Source organism: Sarcophilus harrisii, chromosome 5, assembly GCF_902635505.1.
Source record: "Sarcophilus harrisii chromosome 5, mSarHar1.11, whole genome shotgun sequence".
NCBI classification, from domain to species: domain Eukaryota; kingdom Metazoa; phylum Chordata; class Mammalia; order Dasyuromorphia; family Dasyuridae; genus Sarcophilus; species Sarcophilus harrisii.
In genome coordinates this window covers 106,427,505-106,449,918 of record NC_045430.1, presented here as the reverse complement: position 1 = coordinate 106,449,918, position 22,414 = coordinate 106,427,505, and the positions used below count along the sequence as shown (strand labels likewise).

General features: G+C 39.9%; 1 protein-coding gene across 2 annotated transcripts in view; it reads left to right on the top strand.

The window, feature by feature from the left end:
• Positions 1–22,414, top strand: part of CLSTN3 (calsyntenin 3) — an 80,094-nt gene that overhangs the window by 37,325 nt on the left and 20,355 nt on the right. Inside the window, exons 4-13 of one of the 2 annotated variants that reach the window (XM_031938243.1) lie at positions 2,465–2,559; positions 12,511–12,641; positions 15,889–16,011; positions 16,434–16,629; positions 17,751–17,959; positions 18,332–18,481; positions 18,800–18,985; positions 19,473–19,754; positions 20,827–20,939; positions 22,018–22,180. In XM_031938243.1, the coding sequence (XP_031794103.1) occupies positions 12,578–12,641; positions 15,889–16,011; positions 16,434–16,629; positions 17,751–17,959; positions 18,332–18,481; positions 18,800–18,985; positions 19,473–19,754; positions 20,827–20,939; positions 22,018–22,180 (1,486 nt within the window). In that variant the 5' untranslated portion in view covers positions 2,465–2,559; positions 12,511–12,577. Of the gene's footprint in view, positions 1–2,464; positions 2,560–12,306; positions 12,418–12,510; positions 12,642–15,888; positions 16,012–16,433; positions 16,630–17,750; positions 17,960–18,331; positions 18,482–18,799; positions 18,986–19,472; positions 19,755–20,826; positions 20,940–22,017; positions 22,181–22,414 lie in introns of those variants that run through there. The other variant, XM_023504567.2, reaches the window with a different exon arrangement.

Sequence of the window (22,414 nt, the reverse complement as noted above, 5' to 3'; positions counted from 1 at the left end):
GGCCAGATAAAGACTGAAGAGAAAGTTAGCCCAATATCATCATCAGCCCTGTCCTTCAGAGACTGCCTGATAACCTGCAGGGTCTGGTTGCTGAATGGGGGAAAAACCATGCATATTCCCCTCTCTCTTTTATTGGCTATTAATAATAATTTCTCTCACCTATTAATGTTCAGGGTACCATCATCCTTCTAATCACCCAGACTTGAAACCTTGGAGTTATCCTGACTTCTCATTCTCACTTCCCCCCATCCCATATCCAAATTAAGGGTCATTTTCTCATTTCTATTTTGATAACATTTCTCATATGTGCCCCCATCTTTTCTCTGACACTGTCATTATCCTAGTGCAGGCACTCATCACTTCACATCTGGATTATTGCAATAGCTACAGCTGGGTCTGCCTGCCTCAACTCTCCCCTCACCTCAGTTTGTTTTCCATTTAGCTATCAAGTTAATCTTCCTAAAGCAAAATATTGATCATAGCAATCCCTTCACTCAATAAAATCTAATAGCATCCTATCACTTCTAGAATCAAATATAAAATCCTCTGGCATTCAGAAGATCTTTATATCCCACCACCCAACTTTTCTGTTTCTTATACTTTACATTTTCCCCCTCTAATATTGTTGGCCTCCTTGCTTTCTTCAAACAAAACACTCTGGCTATTTTCATTAGTTGTCTTCCTGGTTGGAATTCTCTCCATCTCCATTTTTAACTCTTGGTTTCTCCTTAAAGTCCCAACTAAACTCTGATTTTTTCTGAGGTGTCTTTCTTGATTCCCTGAGGAAGGCTTCCTCTATTGATTATCTCCATTATCCTATATGTATTTTGTTTTACATAATTGTATTTATGCTGTTTATTCCATTTGATTGAGAACTCCTAGAAACAAGGGACTATTTTTTGGCTTATTTTGTATCCCCATCACTTAGCACAGTACCTGGAAAATGGTAAATACTAAATAAATGCTTACTGACTTACCGGTCTGTAAAAATATACATCCAATGGGTCTTGAATCAAAGGTTTTGAAGAGATGCTATGTTGAACTTTGAACATGGGCAGAGGAGTGACTATAATACTGGTCCTTGAGTCACAGAGACCTGAGTTCAAAACCAGCCTTAGACACTTACTAGCTGTGTGATCTTAAGTAAGTCATTTAACCTTGGTCTGTCTCAGTTTCTTCAAATATGAAATGAGAGTTATAAAAACACTCATCTTCTAAGATTATTATGAGGAATAAATGAGATAATATTTATAAAAATGCTTAATACAATATTTGAAACATGTAGGTATTTAATAATGCTTGTTCTTGACCCCCCTCACCAACTAATTAATTATGATAGCTAGCAAGTTTTTGTGTGCTAATGAAAGGGGTTGTGTGTTGTTACACTATTATATTTTTATATATTTTTTGCATGTTGGAGTTTGAAGATAAAGTCTCTGTAGCCACACAGATATTGAAAAACTGTTTTTTTAAGCAGGATATGACCCTTTTCAAAAACTATTCATTTGGGTAATATCTATTGATTGGGATGGTGAAAATATTATATGGATACTTTGGAAGAATGTAATGGATGGGTTAAGAAATCTAGGAATGAGACATTATAGTGGTATAATGTAAATTTCCTGAAATAGTAGTACATTCTAGCATCCCCAATGAGATAACTATTAATAGACTGGGAAACTAGTTATTTAACAATCTCCTCATGCTGATGAAGAGATGGTTTTAAAAATTCCTGGTGAGAGAAGTAATTGAAGATGATGTGCTTTTAGGAGCAATGACACTTTCCAAGATAGTCAATCAACAATCATTTATTAGGCATCATGGTAGGCATTGGTGATAAAAAAGCAAAAACAAGGAACTCACAATCATAATGAAAGAGACAACATGCAAACAACTATGAATTTAGAAGATATATTCAGAGTAGATGGGAGGGAATCTCAGAAAGAAGGCACAGCAGTGGAGGGGAATGAGAAAAACCTCCTAAAGGAGGTGACATTTGGGCTGAGAACTAAGTCAGGAGACAGAGATCAATGGGAAAGCATTCCAGGTATCAGGGAAAAGCCCTGTGAAAAGACCAAGTTGGGATATGGAATCTTGTTTGCAAGGGGCAGCAAGACAATATTGCTGTATGGTAATAGAGACACTGGGTGGTGCCATAATGCACAGAGAAGTGGGACTGAAATAAGGAAGAAATCTTCCAGCGTTCAAATCCTGATTCAGATACTTACTCTCTGTGTGACCTTGGGAAAATCATTTAATCCTATTTGCCTCAATTTCTTTATCTGTAAAATGAGCTGGAGAAGAAAATGGCAGACTATTCTGGTATCTTTGCCAAGAAAACCCCAAATGGGGTCTCAAAGAGTGGGAAATGACTTAATAACAAAAGTATTCTATTGTCTAGCAACTCTAGCCTTTTTGCTGATCCTTTAACACAATATTCTGTCTTTCGATTCTGTCTTCATAGGTTGTCCTTCAAACTTGGAGTGCTCCTCCACTTTTCCTCTGCCTTCTGACTTCCCTGGCTTCCTTCAGATCTCAGTTCACATGACCTCTTATGCAGTAAGTCTTTCCATTTCCCTTTGGCTGCCATGCTTTCCCTCTGAGATTACCATCCATATACTTTGTATATATCTTCCATGTTAATGGTCATTTGTATGTTATTTCCGTTATTAGGATGTGAGTTCTTTGAGGGCAGGAACTATGTTTCTGTCTTTTTTTTTATTCCCTGGAAAACATCAAGAGCTTAATAATTGTTTATTGTTGTTGATCCTGGAAGTAAGAGCAATCCATTGGAGTTTATGGAGTGGTAGAGAGACACTCACTGTTAGACTAATGAGTCAAAGATAACAGAAATGAGCCTGGATAACTGGGAAACTTTGGATTTATGCTTTCCCCAGCAACCAGAATTCTCCTCTGATGATAGTTATTATATGATGATATATTGTTAGCCTAACTACTTTGCTACATGAAACTCAATATGGAAATTTTCTGTCCTCAGGGGTGAGTCTCTGCCCACCAGGAAAGGAAGCCTTTAATATCTTGTTGGAAGATACCATTGATGTGATACAAAGGCGTTAGGAGACTTATGTGGACAAACATTTATGATTATTAGAGAGCTTCCAGGCATCTGTTTTTGACAACATTTTGATTGTGATGTTAGCCAATCAACCAACTAATCAATAAGCATTTATTATATGATGGACAATTTGCTTGAACACAAAAAGGAAAATGAACAGTGCTTGGTCTCAAAGAGTTTATATTCGATCAGGAGAAAAAACATTATATACAATATTATTATAGAATAAATGTTACCTCTGCCTCAAAGTCTATTCCATAAGATTCTCCTGACTGGTGACATATATTATTTAATGTCCTATGTATGATGAGAGAAAGAGTTGGTGAAAGTTTGGGAAAAGAGAAATTTTGATTTTCTGGTTTCCAGAGAAAAGACGTTTCCACATTCTCTTTAGGTTCCTGAAGGAAGAGAAAGATGCTAGGAAGAAACTGACATGTAGAAGAGCTCTTACCTCTATTATGTCTCTTATCCTAAATTTACTACACTAGAGACATTGGGAATTTCCTCTTAGATGAGATTTGATACTCTTGATTGAGCTATTTGGCTCCCAATGGAAGAAATTATTCCCTATCTTCTTGTGTGGCATATATTTTTCATTTGTGTATTCCTTTTTTTGGTTTCTGCTTTCTATCATCTTGGATAAATGGGTTTACTTGCTATGCTTATTATTTGTGGAACTGGAATTGGATAGGGAGACTGTTAAGCCTTGAATAAATAGTTTGGATATATATAGCTTCTTTCCCATCAAATGCCAGTTACATTCATAAAGCAAATTCCAGGTAGCTAGGGATGAAGGGCATTAGTGGGTGGAAAGATAAAAAAAGGGCTTGTATAGAAGCTAGCATTGAGCTGTCTTAAAAGAAGTTAGGAATTTTATGAAGTGGAGGAGAAGTGGACACTGGAGACAGTCTTACTTGTCTTAATTAATCTCCCCAACTGTGTATTGGCTATTTCAATAACATGTCTTGTAGGCATCTCAAACCCAGTATGTTGAAAACTGGACTCATTCTCTTTCCCGCCATACTCACCCCACTTTTGAACTTTTCTATTTTTGTCCAGGTTCCTATCATCTTTTCCATTACTAGGGTCAAAATCTTGGTATTACCTTTGACTCCTTACCCTCCCTTACTCTATATACCCAATCAGTTGTTCAGTCTTATCCTTTTTACCTACATGATATCTCTCATATATGTCCCCTTCTCTTTACTCATACTATTCTAGTTCAGTCTCTTATCACCTCTCACCTGTGCTATTTCAATAGACTCTAAATAGGTCCTCTTGCTTCATCTCTCCCTCTCTAATCTATCCTGCATGCAGCTTCCAAGTAATTTTCCTAAAAGTTGGTCTACAATTCTATTCTCCTTATGTGAGAATTAGGGAAAAGATTGATTTGGTTGGACTAGAAATGCAGAAAGAAGAATACTATATAATGAAATTGAGACCAGGTTGTGGAAGATGTGGCTTTAAAAGCCAAAGAAGTTTATATTTGATCCTAAAGGAAAGAGGGAACTTTGGAGTTTATTTGGTTAAGGGAATGATATGGTTTGATGGCTTCTTAAGAAAATCACTTTGGAAGCTATGTGGAATATAGTTTGGACATAGGAGACCCTTGAGGCAGAGACACTATTTAGGAGGCTATTGCAAGAATTCAGGAAAGAAATAATAAGGATGTGAAACAAGATAGAATTTTATGTGAGTAGAGAAAAGGGATCCAAAGGGAGAAATGTTGCAGCTAAAAGCATAACAATGTAAAGGTAGAAATAGCAAAATGGAAAGTGAGGAGTAGAGGATAATACCAAAATTAGGAACCTGGGAAACCAGAAGAGAGGAGATGTTAAACAAAAATTTGGAAAGCTTGGCAAAGGTTGGAATTGAGTGGAAAAATAATAAGTTGTTTTGGATATGTGGAGTTTGAGATGTCTCCAAGATATAAGAGCAGTTGGAAAAAAATCAAATAATCAACCAAAGATAAAGAACTAGAGCCTGGGAGAGATTCCTACGCTGGATATATAGATCTGAGCATTATCCACATTGAGATAACAATTAAATCTGTAGGAATTAGGAACTAATGAAGTCATTAAGGGAGAAACTGTATGTATAGAGAAAAGGGCCCATATTTAAAGACAATGATATGGATGATGATAGCAGATGAAATTGAGAAGGAGCACTCAGACAGCTAGAAGGAAAATCAAAAGAGAACAATGTCATGAAAATCCAAAGGAGAAAGTGTAGAGGGAAAAGTAGTCAAGAATGTCCAATGCTGCAAAGAGGCCAAGAAGTATGAGGATTGAGAAAAGGCCATTAGGTTTGGTAATTAGATCATTAGAGAGAGTGGATTCAGTTGAGTTATTTGAGGTCAGAAACAAAATTTCAAAGGGTTGTGGAACGATTGAGAGGAGAGTAATTCAAGACAATGAATGTAGATAGCTTTTATTTGAATAATGTGATGCTGACAAAACATTTTGGTAGTTCAATAAGTACTGAGTACCAATAAGTACCATTTGAAATTCCTGTTCTATTAAAATGAAAAGAAAGAATACAACTTCCTTCTAATGGAGAAACTTACAGAGAGGTCAAAAATCCAGTGGTTACAGTAGCTATGAAATACATAGATCATGTTATACTGACTCAAATGCTGAGAAAAGTGATATAGGTCATCATTATTAGATATTAGTGTTTAGAGAAAACAGATCCCCAGCTACTCAGAACTGATAGAGCCAATTCATGAAATAGAGGAAGGTTATTCTAGAGGTATCAGAGGTAGCTGGTGGTGTGGTGAAAAGTCTGGAGTTAGGAAGACCTGACTACAAATTTGGACTCAGGGCACTTACTACTATGAGATCCTGAATAAATAATTTAATTTCTTATTTGCCTCAGTTTTGTATTAGGTGCTAAATAAAAATGTTTATTCCATTCTTCCCTTCTGTTGAAAAACATGGGAAATATGTAAAGATGACAAAAAACAGCTCCTCAGTACATGTCAATTCCCTCAGGGGGGTTTCACAGAGAATCAAGTAGAGGACAAACCACTATCTAATATTATATTTCTTTTTCCACTTCAGCCAAACTCATAGAAAAAAGGAATTGTCTACTTCCATTGCCTTTACTTCTCTTCTTATTCACTCACTTCTCAATTCTTGACTGAAATTCTGACTTTCAACTTCATTAATCTCCAAATTTACTAGTTTTCTCTTAATTGCCAAATCAAACACCCCAATCTCAATTCTCATCCTTCTCAAGATCTCTACAGTATCTAAAACTATTGACCATATTCTCCTTTTGAACATTCTTTTCTTTCTGGGTTTTCAGGATGTTGTTCTCTTTTACCTGCTTAATATTTTTACCAGTTTTCTTTGCTGACTCATTGTCCATACTCTCTAATTGTGGGTATACTCTCTCCTGAACCCTCTTCTCTCCTATACTTATCACTTATTGACCTCATTCTCCTATGGATTGACTCCCAAGCATATATAATATGTATACCCTATTGTATATATAAACATATGCACACATACATTTATGTGCATATATATGTATACCCACTCATTCACCCACAGAGTCTTAATTACTCTCTCCAACTGCCTATTGGATATTTCAACCAGATGTCTTGTAGGCATCTCAAACCCAGCATGTTGAAAACTGAATTCATTCTCTTTCTTTCTATACCTGCCCCACTTTTGAACTTCCCTATTTCTGTCCAGGTTCCCATCATCTTTTCCATTACTAAGTTCAAAAACTTGGTATTATCCTTGACTCCTTATTCTACATGCCCAATCAGTTGTTGTTACCTCCATATCATCTCTCATAAATGTCCCCTTTTCTTTACTCATATGGCTACTAGTCTAGCTCAGTCACTTATCACTTCTCATCTGTATTATTTCAGTAGCTGCCTAAAAGTTCTCTTTGCCTTTATTTCTTCCTCTCTAATCCATCCTGCATGCAGCTTTCAAATGATTTCCTAAAGTCTGACAATTCTATTCTCCTACTCAATAAATTCCAGTGGCTCCCTATTGCATCCAGGATCAAATACAAGCACTCCTTTTCAGTTATTAAAGTGTTTTACAGCCTGGCCCCAACCTATCTTTTCAAATTTATACATTACTTTCCTTTCTACACTGTACAGTCTAGTCAAGTGAATTTCCTTGCTGTTTCTTACATGTGACACTTTATATTTGTGCCTTTACATTAGCTGACTCCCAAGCCTGGAATGCATTCCAGTCTCACCTTTGCTTTTTAGAATCCCTCATTTCTTTCAAAACTCTGCTCTAATCTATATCTTTCACAAGAATAGCATAATATACTTTATCAAAAACTTTGCTAAAACCTAAATAAACTCTATCTATAGAATTCTTCTCATCTACTAGGAAATGAGATTCATCTGGAATGACCTGTTATTCCTCACAAAATCACCACTTTCCCATCTAAATCCATTCTAGAGTTTTTCCAGGAATCAAAGTCAAAGTCAATGGCCTAGAATTTTCAAGCTCTATTCTTTTCCCTTTTTTTGAAAAATGGAAGAACATTTGTCCTGCAAATCCTTGTCTATTTAATTTCTTTCAAATATCACTGGCAATGGATAAGTAATCATATTTACTAGGTCTTTCAGGATCTAATGATGTAGTTCATATGGGTCAAGTTACTTGAATATGTCAAAAGCTATGAGGTACTCTCTCACTCCTTATTTATTATAGGTATCAAGTCTATATGAATCATTTTTATCCTGTCATTTCTAACATAAACATTGTCATTCTTTGAAAGAAGATAGAAATATAGTAAAAGTTGAGCAGTTCTGCTTTCTTTTTATTGTCAGTTGTCTCATTCACCTCAATCCAAAACTTTACCTTATTTAATTCTTTTTCCTACCAATATGGATTAAACACACACACACATACACACACACACTTTTTAGTTGTCCTTAGGTTCCTTTGCCAATTTAGCTCATTCTGAGCTTTCGTATGCCTAACACTTTTTTTTTTTAAATAAGACTGTTCTGTACTCAGATTCCCTTTATGCTTCTGATATTGCTTCTGACTTCTGTGTATCTTCTTTTGAAAACTGAAATTGGTTGGTGAGTTCTCCATGCATCCACATAAGTACTTTCAAACAAATCTCATTTTTCTTTCTCATTGGAATTGTTTTCCTTTGTGTCTTCAGAATTTAGTCCTTGAGAATTTCCCATCTCTCCTTTGTTGGTTTCATCTAAAGCATTTTATATTATAGGTTACTACTTAACTTTCCCATAAACCAGGGTAAATGCACATCCTTTGTGTAGTACACTAACACATGCCTGGGAGGGCTGGGGAGCAGTTTTATTTTGTTGTTGCTGATATTGTTCAATCATTTAGTCATGTCTGACTCTTTCTGACCTGTAGACCATATCACACCAATACTGTCCAAGGGGTTTTCTTGGAAAAGATACTGGAGTAATTTGCAATTTCCTTCTTCAGTGGGTTAAGGCAAGAAGAGATTAAATGAATTGCCCAGAGTTACACAACCAGTAAGTGTCTGAAGAAGTATCTGAACTCAGGTCTTTCCGATTCCAGGCCCAGCACTCCTATTGAGCCATCTAGTTGCCTCCAGTATTATTTTAGCAGTTTGCTAATCACCAATTGCATATGTCAATAGAATACTTACTAGATAATGATATTCATTATTCTATCCCCATATTGGTTTTGAAGTAGACCTTCACTGATAAATTTCAAGTCTGCATACAAAGTTCAGTTTTAAGTATAAAAGAACCCACTGACCTTTATTATATCTTGTAAGGTTGCTTGTCAGGTAGTCAGTGGTAATAGCCAATAATAAGTTCAGTACTCATTACCTGTCAGAGAAGATTAAAGTGAACGCAGAAACCATTGCTAATAGGTTCCATATGTCCAAAATTATGGCAGTGCCTATAGAAGGGGTGAAGGTAATTGTGACATAGTATGACTAGGTATGTTGAGGACTTCCTCTGGGAAGTATATCATCAGTAGATGTAAATTTCATTGCATCGTACCATTCTTTTTATTCCATTTATTCTTGGATGGCTGGCAACAAGAGCAACTGTGTAATGAAGGCATTTGGGAAATTATACAAGCCAAGAAATGGGATCATGACCCTTAAGTATTCACGCTTTATTCCTTAGAAGACAGCTCACTATTGAGAGAATGGCAGATGTGGAACTATGCACTATGCCAAATGTTGATTGATTCAACATAGGATGTTTAAAAAAAATAGTTTGTTCTACCATGAGCAAACTACTACATAGTCATGGTGATTTTAGTCACTTGGGTCAAGAGATAGCTCTGGAGCTGGTAAGAAATATATGCTACTGGCTAAATTTGGCTTCACGTGTTAATAGGAAGCATGAGACTGTGCTTGTGAAATGTTCAAAGAAGTTTGCTTGGTTACCAATTTGTATTACTTACCTGGGGAGTATAACTAACAGCTAGTCTTTAAAACTTGCATGCCAGATATTGCTTCATAGGGAGAGGATCCACAATGTCACTTAGCTGAATAATAAAATGCACAATGGAATCTTTCAGAGAGTCAGTAAATTCAATTGACTCCCTGATCAAAGGGGAACCACAGCACAAATTGGAATTGGTTAATTCCTAGAGCTGCCTCTTTTCTGAATATATTCCTCTATAGAGGCCTAAAGACACCTGAGTATGCTTATTAAAATTGTTTTGTGCATGACTGAAATCTGAGAGAGACTGAGCCATCCATGGAATAGGGCTGGGACTATGGGTTACTGTATCTCAGCAAAGCAGGTTACATCTTAGGCACTATCTACATCTAAGGCATCTATTTGGTCAGTGACCAGGATAAATTGTGATACTTTGAATATAATGATAGAAAAAGTTACCCATATAATCAGATAATTCCCATTGGTTCAGCATGTAATATGCACATAGCTTCAATGTGTAACACTTTGTGTTTCACATATGAACTTTATATTTGATCTACAGTAGGTAATTTGTCTCTGAATGCTGTACATTTGCATGTGACCTATGAATATGGTCTGCAAGATGTCATCTGGCTATGTAATATGTTATGAGGTATGTAATACAAGTGATTGATACATTTGGTTTGTAATATGCAATTCTATGTATTATATATATTATGTTTCAGCAGGTAGTGTATCTAGTCTTCCACATGTAATTATAACATGAATGTTATGTACTGTGCAACTGATGAGTTTTTATGCTGTGCACTGATAAAAAAATTACCTTTGTATTTTATGTGACTTAGAGGTATTACATATTCTAGGAATAAAAGTATTTATTTGAAAAAGTATTTATTCCTAGCTTTAGGAATGCAGGACATAGGTCAATAGTTCCATCTTGTCCCTTTAGCTCTAGAATAATCTACATGGCTCCAGTGCTAATAGCCAGTGGCATGAAGGGAACTGAAAGAAATTTATCTATCCCAATTAAGATATTAAGAAGACTTGGGGAATGCTCCTTAAAGGGGAGGTGAAAGTAATTTAAAAGTCCAAGAGAATAAAGGATGAAGGAAGATGTAGAAGGGGTAGGGATGATAAAGCAAAAAGGAGTAAATGGAGAAAACCCCTCTTTCAGACAGACAGACAGACAGACAGATGGGAGTATGTGAAGTATTCTTATTTATTATATAAATAGGATTGATAAAATGGAGGCTGGGGGTCTCCTTGTAGATTTCTTCTAAAGGAAAGCACAAGTAAACCAGAAGCCAGTGTCAGCTAGGGATTGGAATCGGATTGCAATATGTCTACAACATGTCGATTCTTAAGATATATTTACTTATTGATTAATTATGATATTGCCAAGTTATTCTTGACTTCAGTTTTTCCTGAGAAATTAGGCAAAAGGTAATAAGTTTTGGGGTGTTAGTGCCAGTTGTAGAGTACTTGAAGTTTTCTTGATTTAAAACTGGTCTTTCCTTCTTCCCACTAATGCCTTAGAAGGCTGAGTATGACTTTTCCGTAGGCAGAACAGCTATTCCTGGGTATAGGTGGCTAGCACAGAGGAATCTCATGGGACCACCCAGCATTCAACTGGGATGTGGGACAACAAGATCCTGACAGTCCAATACTGAGTCATAGATCCAAGAGAATCAAAATATAGAAGATAATGCCAGCTATTATTGAGGGGAATTGAAATCAGTATATCTGCTTCATCACACAGCTCCCCCTCACCATGACAATTCCTCCTTCCATTTGGTTAAGGCTATGGGGAATGGTGACAATCACTGGACCCTAAAGGAGAAACCTGCATCTTGAGGAGGAATTGGGCCACAGCTCCAGTGCCCTAGATAAAGGATGAATGATGAGCTTGGCTGGGTGTTTAAAGGAATTCTCCACTTTCCAGCTTGGAACACAGGGGTTCCCTTTTGTCACAAGGAAAAGCCTGTCTCCCCCTCCCACAGCAATGGCTCCTTCCTCTTTTAGCCTTGTCTATACATCTCTGCCCCTAGAATCTCTCTTATATCCAAGCTGTGAGTTTTATTGTGAGTCCCAACCTCAGTTCTTACATAGGCTTTTCCCAGACTCCTAAGTGCTGGAGTAAACAAGATTTGATATTAGATTAGTTTTGAATGTGGAGGAAATAATGGTAAGGCATTAGAAGGGAGCCTTGACTTAAAAAAAGAAAAAAAAACGTCGATATTCATAGATATCGTTGTGTCTGTGTCCATTTTTGATCCACAGGATGAATTTCCCAACATTCTAGGTGGATTATAGGTGTTACAGGTGAATTGTCCCAGCAGGAGGATGTAGGAAAGGGAACATTTTTCTCTGACATTAACCCTGGAGTTCTCTCTCTCTGCTTCCATACTGAAAAGCCCAGGATGTCTTCCAGGATGTTGGGAGCTGGGCTGTTGGGGTCTCCTTGACTGGAGTTGTGGGTTTAGTCCCTGTGGTTTATAGAAAAGGATCACACTGGGAAAAAGGGGGCAAAGAGGGAGCATAGGTGAAGAGGAGGGGCCATATTTAGGAGACAGCTCCCTCACCAATCTTCCAAAGGTTCGCATCCCCACCCCCTGATGTACAGCTCCTTCATCTCACGCTGCTCTGATTTTCCATTCATTCCATGGCTCTCCTGCTTTCCCTGCAGTTCCCCTACTCCCCAAATTGCAGTCACGGAAAAAAAAGCTCCACCACATTCTCCAGCACCATTGGTCCCCTCCCTCCCTGCAGCGCCAGCCCCCCCAGTCACCTCATTGGCTGGAATTACCATCAATCCCCACCCGGCTGTGCTGACATCATTCTGCAGTAGCAGGGATGGGGTGGGAGTGAGTGAGGAATCGAGAAAACCCGGGGAGCGGGAGGGAAAGAGAGCCATTGCTAGCCCCCCTCCCCCACCACCTTATCTACACAGGTCGGTCTGCCCTGGTCTGCTCCGAAGGATTAATCCATGAGGTTCCCCTCCACTGTCACTCCCTTACTTATCCTTTGACCCTCCTCCCCACAGCATCCTTTCCTGAAGGTGGAATAAGGAAGGAAGCTCCCAAGGGAGAGCAATTGCCCTACCCCACACCATGGCCCCCTTGCTGCTCCCCCTCCTTCTGACCTCCCTGCTCCCCACCAGTTTCTGTAATAAAGGTGAGTGATGGGGGGGTGGGCACCGGTGGGGGAAGAGGTATAGGGAGTTGGGAGGTGGGCAAGAGATGCTAAGGCTAGTTGAGTATGACCTGTGTCTTTCCTTCCATCCATCCTTCTCTCCATCCCTTTCCCCAGTGCTGCATGCTTCTTCACATGCTCTAGACCCATGTGTTTCTCACTCTTCCCCTTCTTTTCCCTCTAGGTTGTTCTTTTCTTCTTTAGCCCAATGTCCTTCCCTATCTCTATTTCTTGATCATACTATATTAATTGCTTGTCTCTTCTTGTATTTGTATGTTGATTTCTCTGCTCTCAGGAGAAGTTGTATCTGAGGGGTGACACATATCTTTCTTCATATCTATACAATTCTCGGGGGGGGTGTATTTTTTATGTGTGTGGCAAATTTATTTGATTTTTCTCTATCCAGTCCCAGGAAGAAACCGTTCTCTGTAGTTCAGCCATTCAGAGCACGTATGTTTTTGCATGTTCATGTGCGTATATGTTCTTCTGCCGGCACACAGCTGGGCTGTGAGTTATCAGAGCCCAGAAGCCCTTTAGCAAAAGGGCAGATGATAAATTCATAAATTCAGCTGGATAAGGGAGGGAGAAAAAGAGAGAGGGAAAGAGGAGGGAAGAAGAAAAGGTGAGGTTTTGGGTAGAAAGCTAATGGAGAAACGTAGGAGGAAGATGAGAGAAACAGGTGTGGGAAAAATCTGAGGAAGGAAAAGGGAGAAAAGAGTTATCAGAGGTGAAAGGGAAATGAAAAAGAGGGGGAGATAAGAGAAAAAAACAGAGGGAAAAATTAGGAGATAGGGTAGACACTCATTTAGCAGAGTAGACATGTTGAGGTACAGAAGGAAGATAGGAAGAGAGAAAAGGAAAGATACAGGGTGAGAAGAACTGGGGGGAGGGGAAAGGAGAAAACCTGGGGAATGAGGAAAAGAGAAGAGAGAACTGAGAGAAAAGAAGAGGAAAGAGAATTGAGGAGAAGATGAGAAGTGAAGAAAAGAAAGGGAAAAGGAGAAATGAAGGAGAGGAGAGGAAAGAGGGAGGGGACACCTGAAAAGGGAAGGAAGAATTGGAGTGGGGAGGGAGAAAAGAGAGGAGAAAAAAGAAGTGGAAAATTGAAGGGAGAAGAGAGAACTGAGGGGAGAAAGAGACAGGGGGAAAAGGGAAGGGAAGAACTGGTGAGGAGAAAAGAAAGGGGAGTAGAGAAAGGAAGGAAAGAAATGGGGGTCCAGGAGGAGGAAGGAAAGAAGGAAAGAGGAGAGAGTGGAGTGGGGAAGGGAGGAAGGAAAAAAGATAAAATAGCTAAAAAGGAATAAGAAGAAAGGAATGAGAACTGAAGGGGGAGAAGAAAAGGGGAGAACCAGGGAGAGAAATTGCCCTTTTTCCACCTGTTCCCCTCCATCTTGTGTTCCATCTCTGCCTCGCCTATTCTTGTGCTCTGCTATTCCTCTTCTTTTTTCATCTCCTGTCTCAACCTCAGCTTTTTGGTGTCCTGCCATATCCTTTTCTTTCCTGTTCACCATCTTGTGGTTCATCCCCCAGCTGAGGAGGGGAATAGGGAGGGGCATGATGTCTACAGTGAACATGGACTCAGGGTCCAGTACATGAGAGTTCTATTCTCAGGTGACTGCTTCGCCCCCTCAAAATACTGGCAGTCAGGAATTCTGGATTCAGCAGCATACTCCCTATATGACATTTCAGATAAACTTCCTCTGAGTGACTCAATTGTTCTTTGGTGACACGAATTCCATCTCTCCCTCCCATGCAAGGGAAATTGTAACTTCATTAATATAATTTAAGAGCCAAGGATTTGATGGTGAAGAAGGGCTAAACACAGATAGAGCTGCCTATTCCTCAGTGGAGTATTTTGGTTGAGTAAAGAGTGAGGGAGGTTGGACAGAAGATGAAATTCTAAACCAAGTTTCTTGTTAGGAAATTTGGGCCCACTGGGACACTGATATGGCTCTTCCAAAAGACCTATCTTATGCCTTAAATCCCTCACTGCAGAGCCAGCATGATCTTTAAGGGAGGACTGGGGGAAATGTTCCCTGAGCCCTTTGGGTTGAAATGCGGGGAAAGGCTATGTCCCTTTTGGAATTGTCTCAGATGGGAAAAAAGAATGAAGACTAGATGTTGGGTGTAATTAAGAAACAAAACAGTAGGTGTGATTAAGAAACAAAACAGCAGGAGCACTGGCTTACTAAAAGTTTATAGGACTCGGATCCTAACTCCTGACTAGGGTTAGATACAAGAGTTGTGGGATCTACCATTCTGAGGACTGGCAGATGTGTACTGAGTGAGTGTGTTTAGCAGTGGGGGCAGGGAGGATTAGTGATGTATGTAGGCCAGCTCAATAATTCTCTAGGATGCTGTTACCATTGGGTCCAATCATTGGCATTGATCTCTCTGCTCTATTCCCAATCTTTAAAATGGAATTTCCCCTCCTCCTTTGCCCTAAATCCTTTTCTTTCCACATCCCCTTTTATTTTCCCCTGAGAGTATAGTTCTGGATTGAGAGTTGGCTGGATAGATGACATGACATTAAATGAGGTAATTTAATTTGAAATTCAGAGGAAGTGGAGTTTGAACTCTTTCCTCTCCCCTTCCCTCTCTCTGTTATGACTTCAATTTCTCCTTATGCTCTTTTCAGAGCTTTTTCATAATTCCTGGTGTTCCTTATCCCATCTACCCCCTCCCTGCTACTCTCCCAAGGATCTGAGATGTCTTATAGAGATGAGTCCCCCATTTTCTTGTCCCTGGTATTCAGAGCAGACTTTGGGTCTCCAATGTATAGATGGTTGCCATGGAAATAGAAAGAACAGATTATATGTTCTGCCCTTCACCTCCATAGTTATTGTCATGTCCTCACTCCATTCTCTGGGGCTGGGCTGGTGCCCTTCCAGCAGGATATAATAGTATAATGGAAAGAGCACTGGATAGGATTAGAATACTGCCTTTGCTACTTATTACTTGTTTGACTCTATAGAAATCAATTAATCTCTCTGGTCTTCAGCTTTCTTAGGAGAAAAATGATAAAAGATGAATTAAATGGACTTCAAGGTCCCTTTCCAGCTCTAAAAAAGATTATATTTGCCAATATAGAGGGTTGACAATAGAGGCAAGGGCTGGGAGTGGGGGAAGAAGGTGGTTAAGGGTAGCCAAAGCCTGGGTCTAGAAGGGTTGTTCATAGAACAGGGGTCTTGACTCACATGGTCTTCCTCTCTGTTCCCTGGGGTGTCAGCCAACAAACACAAACCATGGATTGAAGCAGAATACCAGGGCATTGTTATGGAGAATGACAACACTGTCCTACTCAATCCACCGCTCTTTGCCCTTGACAAGGATGCTCCTCTTCGTTATGCTGGTAATGGGGGGAAAAGCAGGGGTGGGCTAGGCAGAGACAAGGAAGAGCAGAAACAGACATAGGAATATATATGGGGGAAACTGAAAGGCATTGGGGGGGGGGAAAGGAGAGAGGGAGTAGAAGGAATAGAATAGGAGAACTTAAAGATGAGGGAATAGAGGCAAAGGAAAGGGGAACTTAAGGAAAAAGCAGGAGAAAGGGGGATTAGAGGGAAGGGCATAGGTAGGGTTGGAGACAGTATGACTGATGAAGATCTCCATTGTGGAAGCCCAGGAAGAAGGGGACTGGGTTCTTGTTAACATGAGGAGGGGAGAAAGGACTAGAATTATAAAGATCTGGTCACAGAGCTTAAAAGTAGGAGGGGTAAGCTAGAGAAGAAGCTGATGGGAATAATACAGCTTTCCTTTTTCTTTTCTGACCAGGTGAAATCTGTGGGTTCCGACTGCATGGGGCTGGGGTTCCCTTTGAGGCTGTGATCCTGGACAAGGCGACTGGAGAAGGGTTGATCCGAGCCAAGGAACCAGTGGACTGTGAAGCTCAGAAAGAGCACAGCTTCACAATTCAGGCTTATGACTGTGGCGAAGGTCCAGATGGAGCCAATACCAAGAAATCTCACAAGTGAGGGAGCCTTTCACTTTACTACTAGAGCCCTCTTCTGTCCCTTCTCCTGAAATCATATTGATTCCTTGCTTAAGCTAGCACACCTCCATACGACTTCTATTCAGTGAATGTGAGATATTCACAATAATGACAGATGATCAGAACATTTGGTGATATACATGGTCCTTGTCCTCAAAAGCTTCCAGTCATAGGCACAAATGTCCCATAGACTATATACTTTATACATGCAAAGCACACAGATCTATAATACATGACCTACTGACATTTTCCCCCATACATATAATATATATATATATATATATATATATATATATATATATATATATATATACATACACATTATACAGCACATTTCCCTAATATGTATATATACATATATACATTTCCCATCACTTTTTATAGTTAGTTTTACTTTTTTCACTTTGGATTTTATTCTTGGTTTTATATCACACTTTTCCTGATGGAGTTACTTGATTGTCAACTCTTGTTGTTTAGTCATGTCTGAGTTTTCATGATTCCTTTTGGGGTTTTCTTAGCAGATACTGGTTTGCCATTTCTTTCTCCAGATGAGAAAACTGAGGCAAACAGAGTCACAGAGCTAGTAAGTGTCTCAAGTTAGATTTGAACTCATGAAAATGAGTCTTGCTGATTTTGTACCCAGCACTCTATTTACTATGCTATCTCACTATCAACTCTTCATGAGAACAAATGCTTTGAAGCCTTAGGAGAACTCTTAATTCTTTCCAGTTCATTGTCTGGCATCTCCAGCCTCATATTAGGAGCCCAGATTCTCCATGATCCCCTTGTGAGGCTAAGTACCTCATCTCTTAGGAAACCGTTTAACCCCTTCCCCTGAGGTGGGTGCTTCACTTCTTCCCTTGGGCATCTGTTCCATTTGGGCTCATGCTCTTTACAATAGAGTCTGACTAAGGGTTATGGTAACACAGACTGGACACTTAGAGATCGGGTGGGGAATGAATATTATCCTACTACAGGCCCAAAACTGCTTTGATGCAGTTCTGTTCTATAACTTTCCTTCTCTGGTCCAAGATTTTGCACCCTTCATTCTCTGGATGTTGGGGCAATGCTAACCCTTCTCCTTTCTCTGGTATGAACAGGGCAACTGTGCATGTGAGAGTAAATGATGTAAATGAGTTTGCCCCAGTGTTTGTGGAGCGGCTGTACCGGGCATCAGTGACAGAGGGGAAGTTGTATGACCGAATTTTAAGAGTGGAGGCTATTGATGGTGACTGTTCCCCACAATACAGTCAGATCTGCTATTATGAGATTCTCACCCCCAACACTCCTTTTCTCATTGACAACGATGGTGAGTTCATCCCTACTTCTATCCTTGTCCCTCAGATCTCTCAAATGGATCAAAATTCCTTGCTTACCCCAGGTTCCATTTTCCATTCTCTATCTTCCTAGACAATTTCCTATCATGCAATTTATTCTTCATTATTGAGTCCATTGCTCTCTCTCTCTCTTTTTCTTTCTTCTTTGTCCCTTTCTTCTCCTTCTCTCCTCTTTCTTTTTTTTCTCCTCCTCCTCCTCCTCTCATCCTGTCCCTTTCTTCTTCCTCTTTCATCTCCTCTCAACGTCCTTCCTCTCTCCCTTTCCCTTCTTCTTGCTCCCCTCCCTCTTTCCTTTTCCCTCTTTCTCTTTTTCTTTCTTGCCTTTCTTCCTTCTTATCTTCTAGGAAACATTGAGAACACAGAGAAATTGCAATACAGTGGGGAGAAGCTCTATAAATTCACAGTGACAGCATATGACTGTGGGAAGAAAAGGGCAGCCGATGATGCTGAGGTAGAGATCCAAGTGAAGCCCACATGCAAGCCCAGCTGGCAAGGTGAGCAACTTAGACCTTATCATAATCCTTTGGCCCTACATCCTAACTTGAATGAAGTAAATTTAATATTTGGCTCACTTTGCCCATCTCTGAGCTTTCATGATGTTCACATTGGGGAAGCCTGACACGCAAGTAGAGGGACAAAAAGCATAAATGGCAATAGCCTGGGATTTTGCAGTATTATATATGGACTGAGCAGGCCAACCATGGACTAAGGTGCAGTCCATGGCATATGAGGACATGGCTGTGGGAAATTGGAAATAGGAGGGCAAATTTGGGTGAAATGTCTTACTTTCCTTTGCTCCCTATTCCCTATAGGCTGGAGCAAAAGAATTGAGTATGCACCCGGAGCTGGGAGTCTGGCCTTATTTCCTGGCATCCGTCTAGAAACCTGTGATGAGCCGCTGTGGAACATCCAGGCCACTATTGAGTTGCAGACCAGTCATGTGGCCAAGGGCTGTGATCGGGACAACTATTCAGAAAGGGCCCTTCGAAAACTTTGTGGTGTGCCCCCTTCCCCACCCCAACCCTGTCATGTTCTTTTGCTCTTCCTCAGTACCCCTTGACCTTGTTTCCTTCTTCCTAAAAATCCTTCCTTGAATCATCCATTAGGGGTCAATAAGTTCGTGCTAAGTATCCATTCATAGATTTTAGGTGCTTGGGATACAGGAAAGATTAGATTTACTCCCTATTCTTAAAAAGTTGAGATGGGAGAGAAGGACATATTGATAGAGGCAATTCTAATACAACACGCCAGTGGCTGAAGTGTGTTGAAGGCAAGCAGGGATTGCAGAAGCTGGGAAGGCTGGGGAAGCTTTTGGGTGGAGATGGCCTTAAAAGAGCAGGATGATGACTATAGTAAGGCAGGCTGGAAAAGCTACTTAAAGCTTTTCTTCGTTCCACTCTCTAATATCAGAATTATCTCAAGTCAACTCAGTTCACAACTTGGTTCTAATAATTATCTTTCTGGGGGTGGGTGGGGATCCTACAGGTGCTGCCACAGGGGAGGTGGATCTGCTCCCCATGCCTGGCCCCAACGCTAACTGGACAGCAGGGCTCTCTGTGCACTACAGCCAGGACAGTAGCCTCATCTACTGGTTCAATGGTACCCAGGCTGTTCAAGTTCCCTTGGGCAGTGGTGGTGGGATTGGGTCTGGCTCCCAAGATGGCCTCAGTGACCATTTCACTTTGTCCTTCTGGATGAAACATGGAGTGACCCCTAGCAAGGGCAAGAAAGAGGAGGAAACCATTGTGTGCAACACTGTCCAGAATGGTGAGCATCAAACCAGAGGCAGAGGTTCTAGATCTTGCTTTGTAGTAAGTTGACTGAGAAATCAACAAGTTACTGAACTCTCTGGGCCTTGATATTCTTTTTTTCCTTCCTTCCTTTCTTTCTTCCTTCCTTCCTTCCTTCTTTCCTTCCTTCCTTCCTTCCTTCCTTATTTCTTTTTTTTCTTTCTTTCTTTATTTCTTAAAGGTTACACAGCTAGAAAGTGTTAAGTATCTGAGGCCAGATTTGAACTCAGGACCTCCTGAGTTCAGGGCTTGTGCTCTATCCACTGTGCCACCTAGTTGCCCTGGCCTTGATTTTCTTATCCATAAAATGAAGGGTTTTTCAAGTCCTTTCTAACTCAATAAATATACAATCCATCTCTATCTATAAATGTAGGTAGAGAGACAAATAATCGTGCAATACATTGAAATGTTCACCTTTATCAACATATAGGTAGGTACCATCCTTCCCAAAGCACTTCTTAGCCCAATATTTTGTACATAAAGATATTTAATCAATGTTAGCTGAATTAGTAGCATGATGGATAAGAGTGCTGGGTATGGAATCAGGAAGATTCATTTTCTTGAATTCACATCTAACTTCAGACACTTACTAGCTATGTGACTATTGGCAAGTCCCTGAACCCTGTTTGACTTAATTATCTCATCTATAAAATGAGCTAGAGAAGGAAATGCCAAACCACTCCAGAATTTCTGTCAAGAAAACCCCAAATGCAAGAGTCACACATGACTGAAAAAACAACTAAATAACAACAGAAGCTAAATGGGTAAATGAATGAGCAGATAGTAGAATTTAATTTTTTTTTTTCACTCTTAGTTTCCTCCTCCAGTATGGGCTGACTCTACCCTTTCCTTCATTATTATAATGGAATGTCTTTAGGAATAAATATACATCTGCCTTTTTACTCTTTCACCACCCGGCAGACAAAATATTTCCTTTAGTTTGGTTACTGACCTGGAGAGGATTCAAATGTCTACTCTCTCCTTTTATCTTAACTTACTCTTGTCTCGAGTCTTGGTGTCTGAAATCTGTCTCTCACCTCACCTCACAGAGGATGGCTTCTCTCACTACTGGCTGACAGTTCACGGCTGCCGAATTGCTTTCCTTTATTGGCCTTTGTTGGAAAGTGCCCGTCCCGTCAAGTTCCTCTGGAAGTTGGAGCAGGTGAGGATGGCACAATAGAAAATTCATACTTCTGGAGACACTCGATGAGCAGGAAAAATTTGTGAAAGAAATGCTCTTCACCCCCTATTTCCCATCCATTTCTTCCAATGCTGCATCTTCTGCTTATAGAAGTTTATATACAGTCACCATTCTCTCTTGTTTTCTTCTTAGATAGACTGACTCCTGCAGAAAGCCTTCCTGTATTGAGAGGTAGTAGAGAGTAGATTACCATTAACCTCAAATGAGTCTTAATTCTTTCTATATATAGCTCTCAGACAACTGACCTTTGATCGTCTATGACTATAAGTGACAAAGACCATGTATAATTTTAAAATCAGTGGATATATTTAAAAGCTAATTAGAGCCAAGAGCCATTTTCAACCAATCTATCTGTAGCTGACCACAAGAAGCAGCTGAATCTATTTTTTCCCCCTCCTTTGATAGTTCTTATGTATAGGTTGGTCAAGTGGCTAAATAGTCACCTGTGAAAAATGGGCAGATTTTGGAAGGAAAGCAAAAAGCCTTGATAATCTAGAAATTAGATTCTCAGTCCTTGGATAAATTAGAGTTTTTTCATGTCTCCCCTTTGGCTGAGAATAGGGAATGCTATTTCTCCTTTCTTAATCTCTCAAAGGTTTTGTATTGCCACCTCTGCCCTTCTCCATCTTTCAGTCTCTCTGCCTTTTGATTCCAGATGCAGTCAGAACTATAAAGTATGAAAGAGATAGTTTGTCTTTAAGGTTTCCCCATTTTCTTCCTCCTTCTTCCTTGCCCTTTGACACCCCAGTGGTCAGTACTTTTATGATATAAGAACTCATACTTACTTGGAATGGACAATACTTAAAAGAAGAAATCTCTACTGGTAGAAACTCAAGCACTGTGATACCTGGGTACCAGAAATATATATATATATATATATATTTAATACCAACTTGATGTTAAAGGGCGATCACTGAGAATTAAGGTCTCCCTCCTTACCCAGAAGGCAGGGATTGTTGCTATTGAGATTTCCTTAGAGACTAACTAGGGAGGATGGTTCTGCCTTAATTCATTTTCTGGCTCTGTTAACCTCTTCCAGGTCTGTGATGATGAATGGCACCACTATGCCCTGAACCTTGAATTCCCCACAGTCACACTCTACGTAGATGGAATTTCTTTTGACCCTGCTCTCATCCATGACAACGGCCTCATCCACCCACCTCGCCAAGAGCCTGCCCTCATGATTGGAGCCTGCTGGACTGGTGAGTCCTACTGTATCCTTACCCCAATCCAGAAGCCACTCAAGGACAAAACCAAGATGAGGATCACCAGGAGTGGGGATCAGTGAATTAGGCTTAATGAAAAGAGATAGGGAAACAGTAGTCTGTACTTGCTGGGTTGACAGAAGGTATCTCATGCATCCCCTTACATCTGAGCAAACAAACTCTGAGCTCAGAAAAACAAAAATCTCCTTTATTTAAAGAACTCCAGAGAAG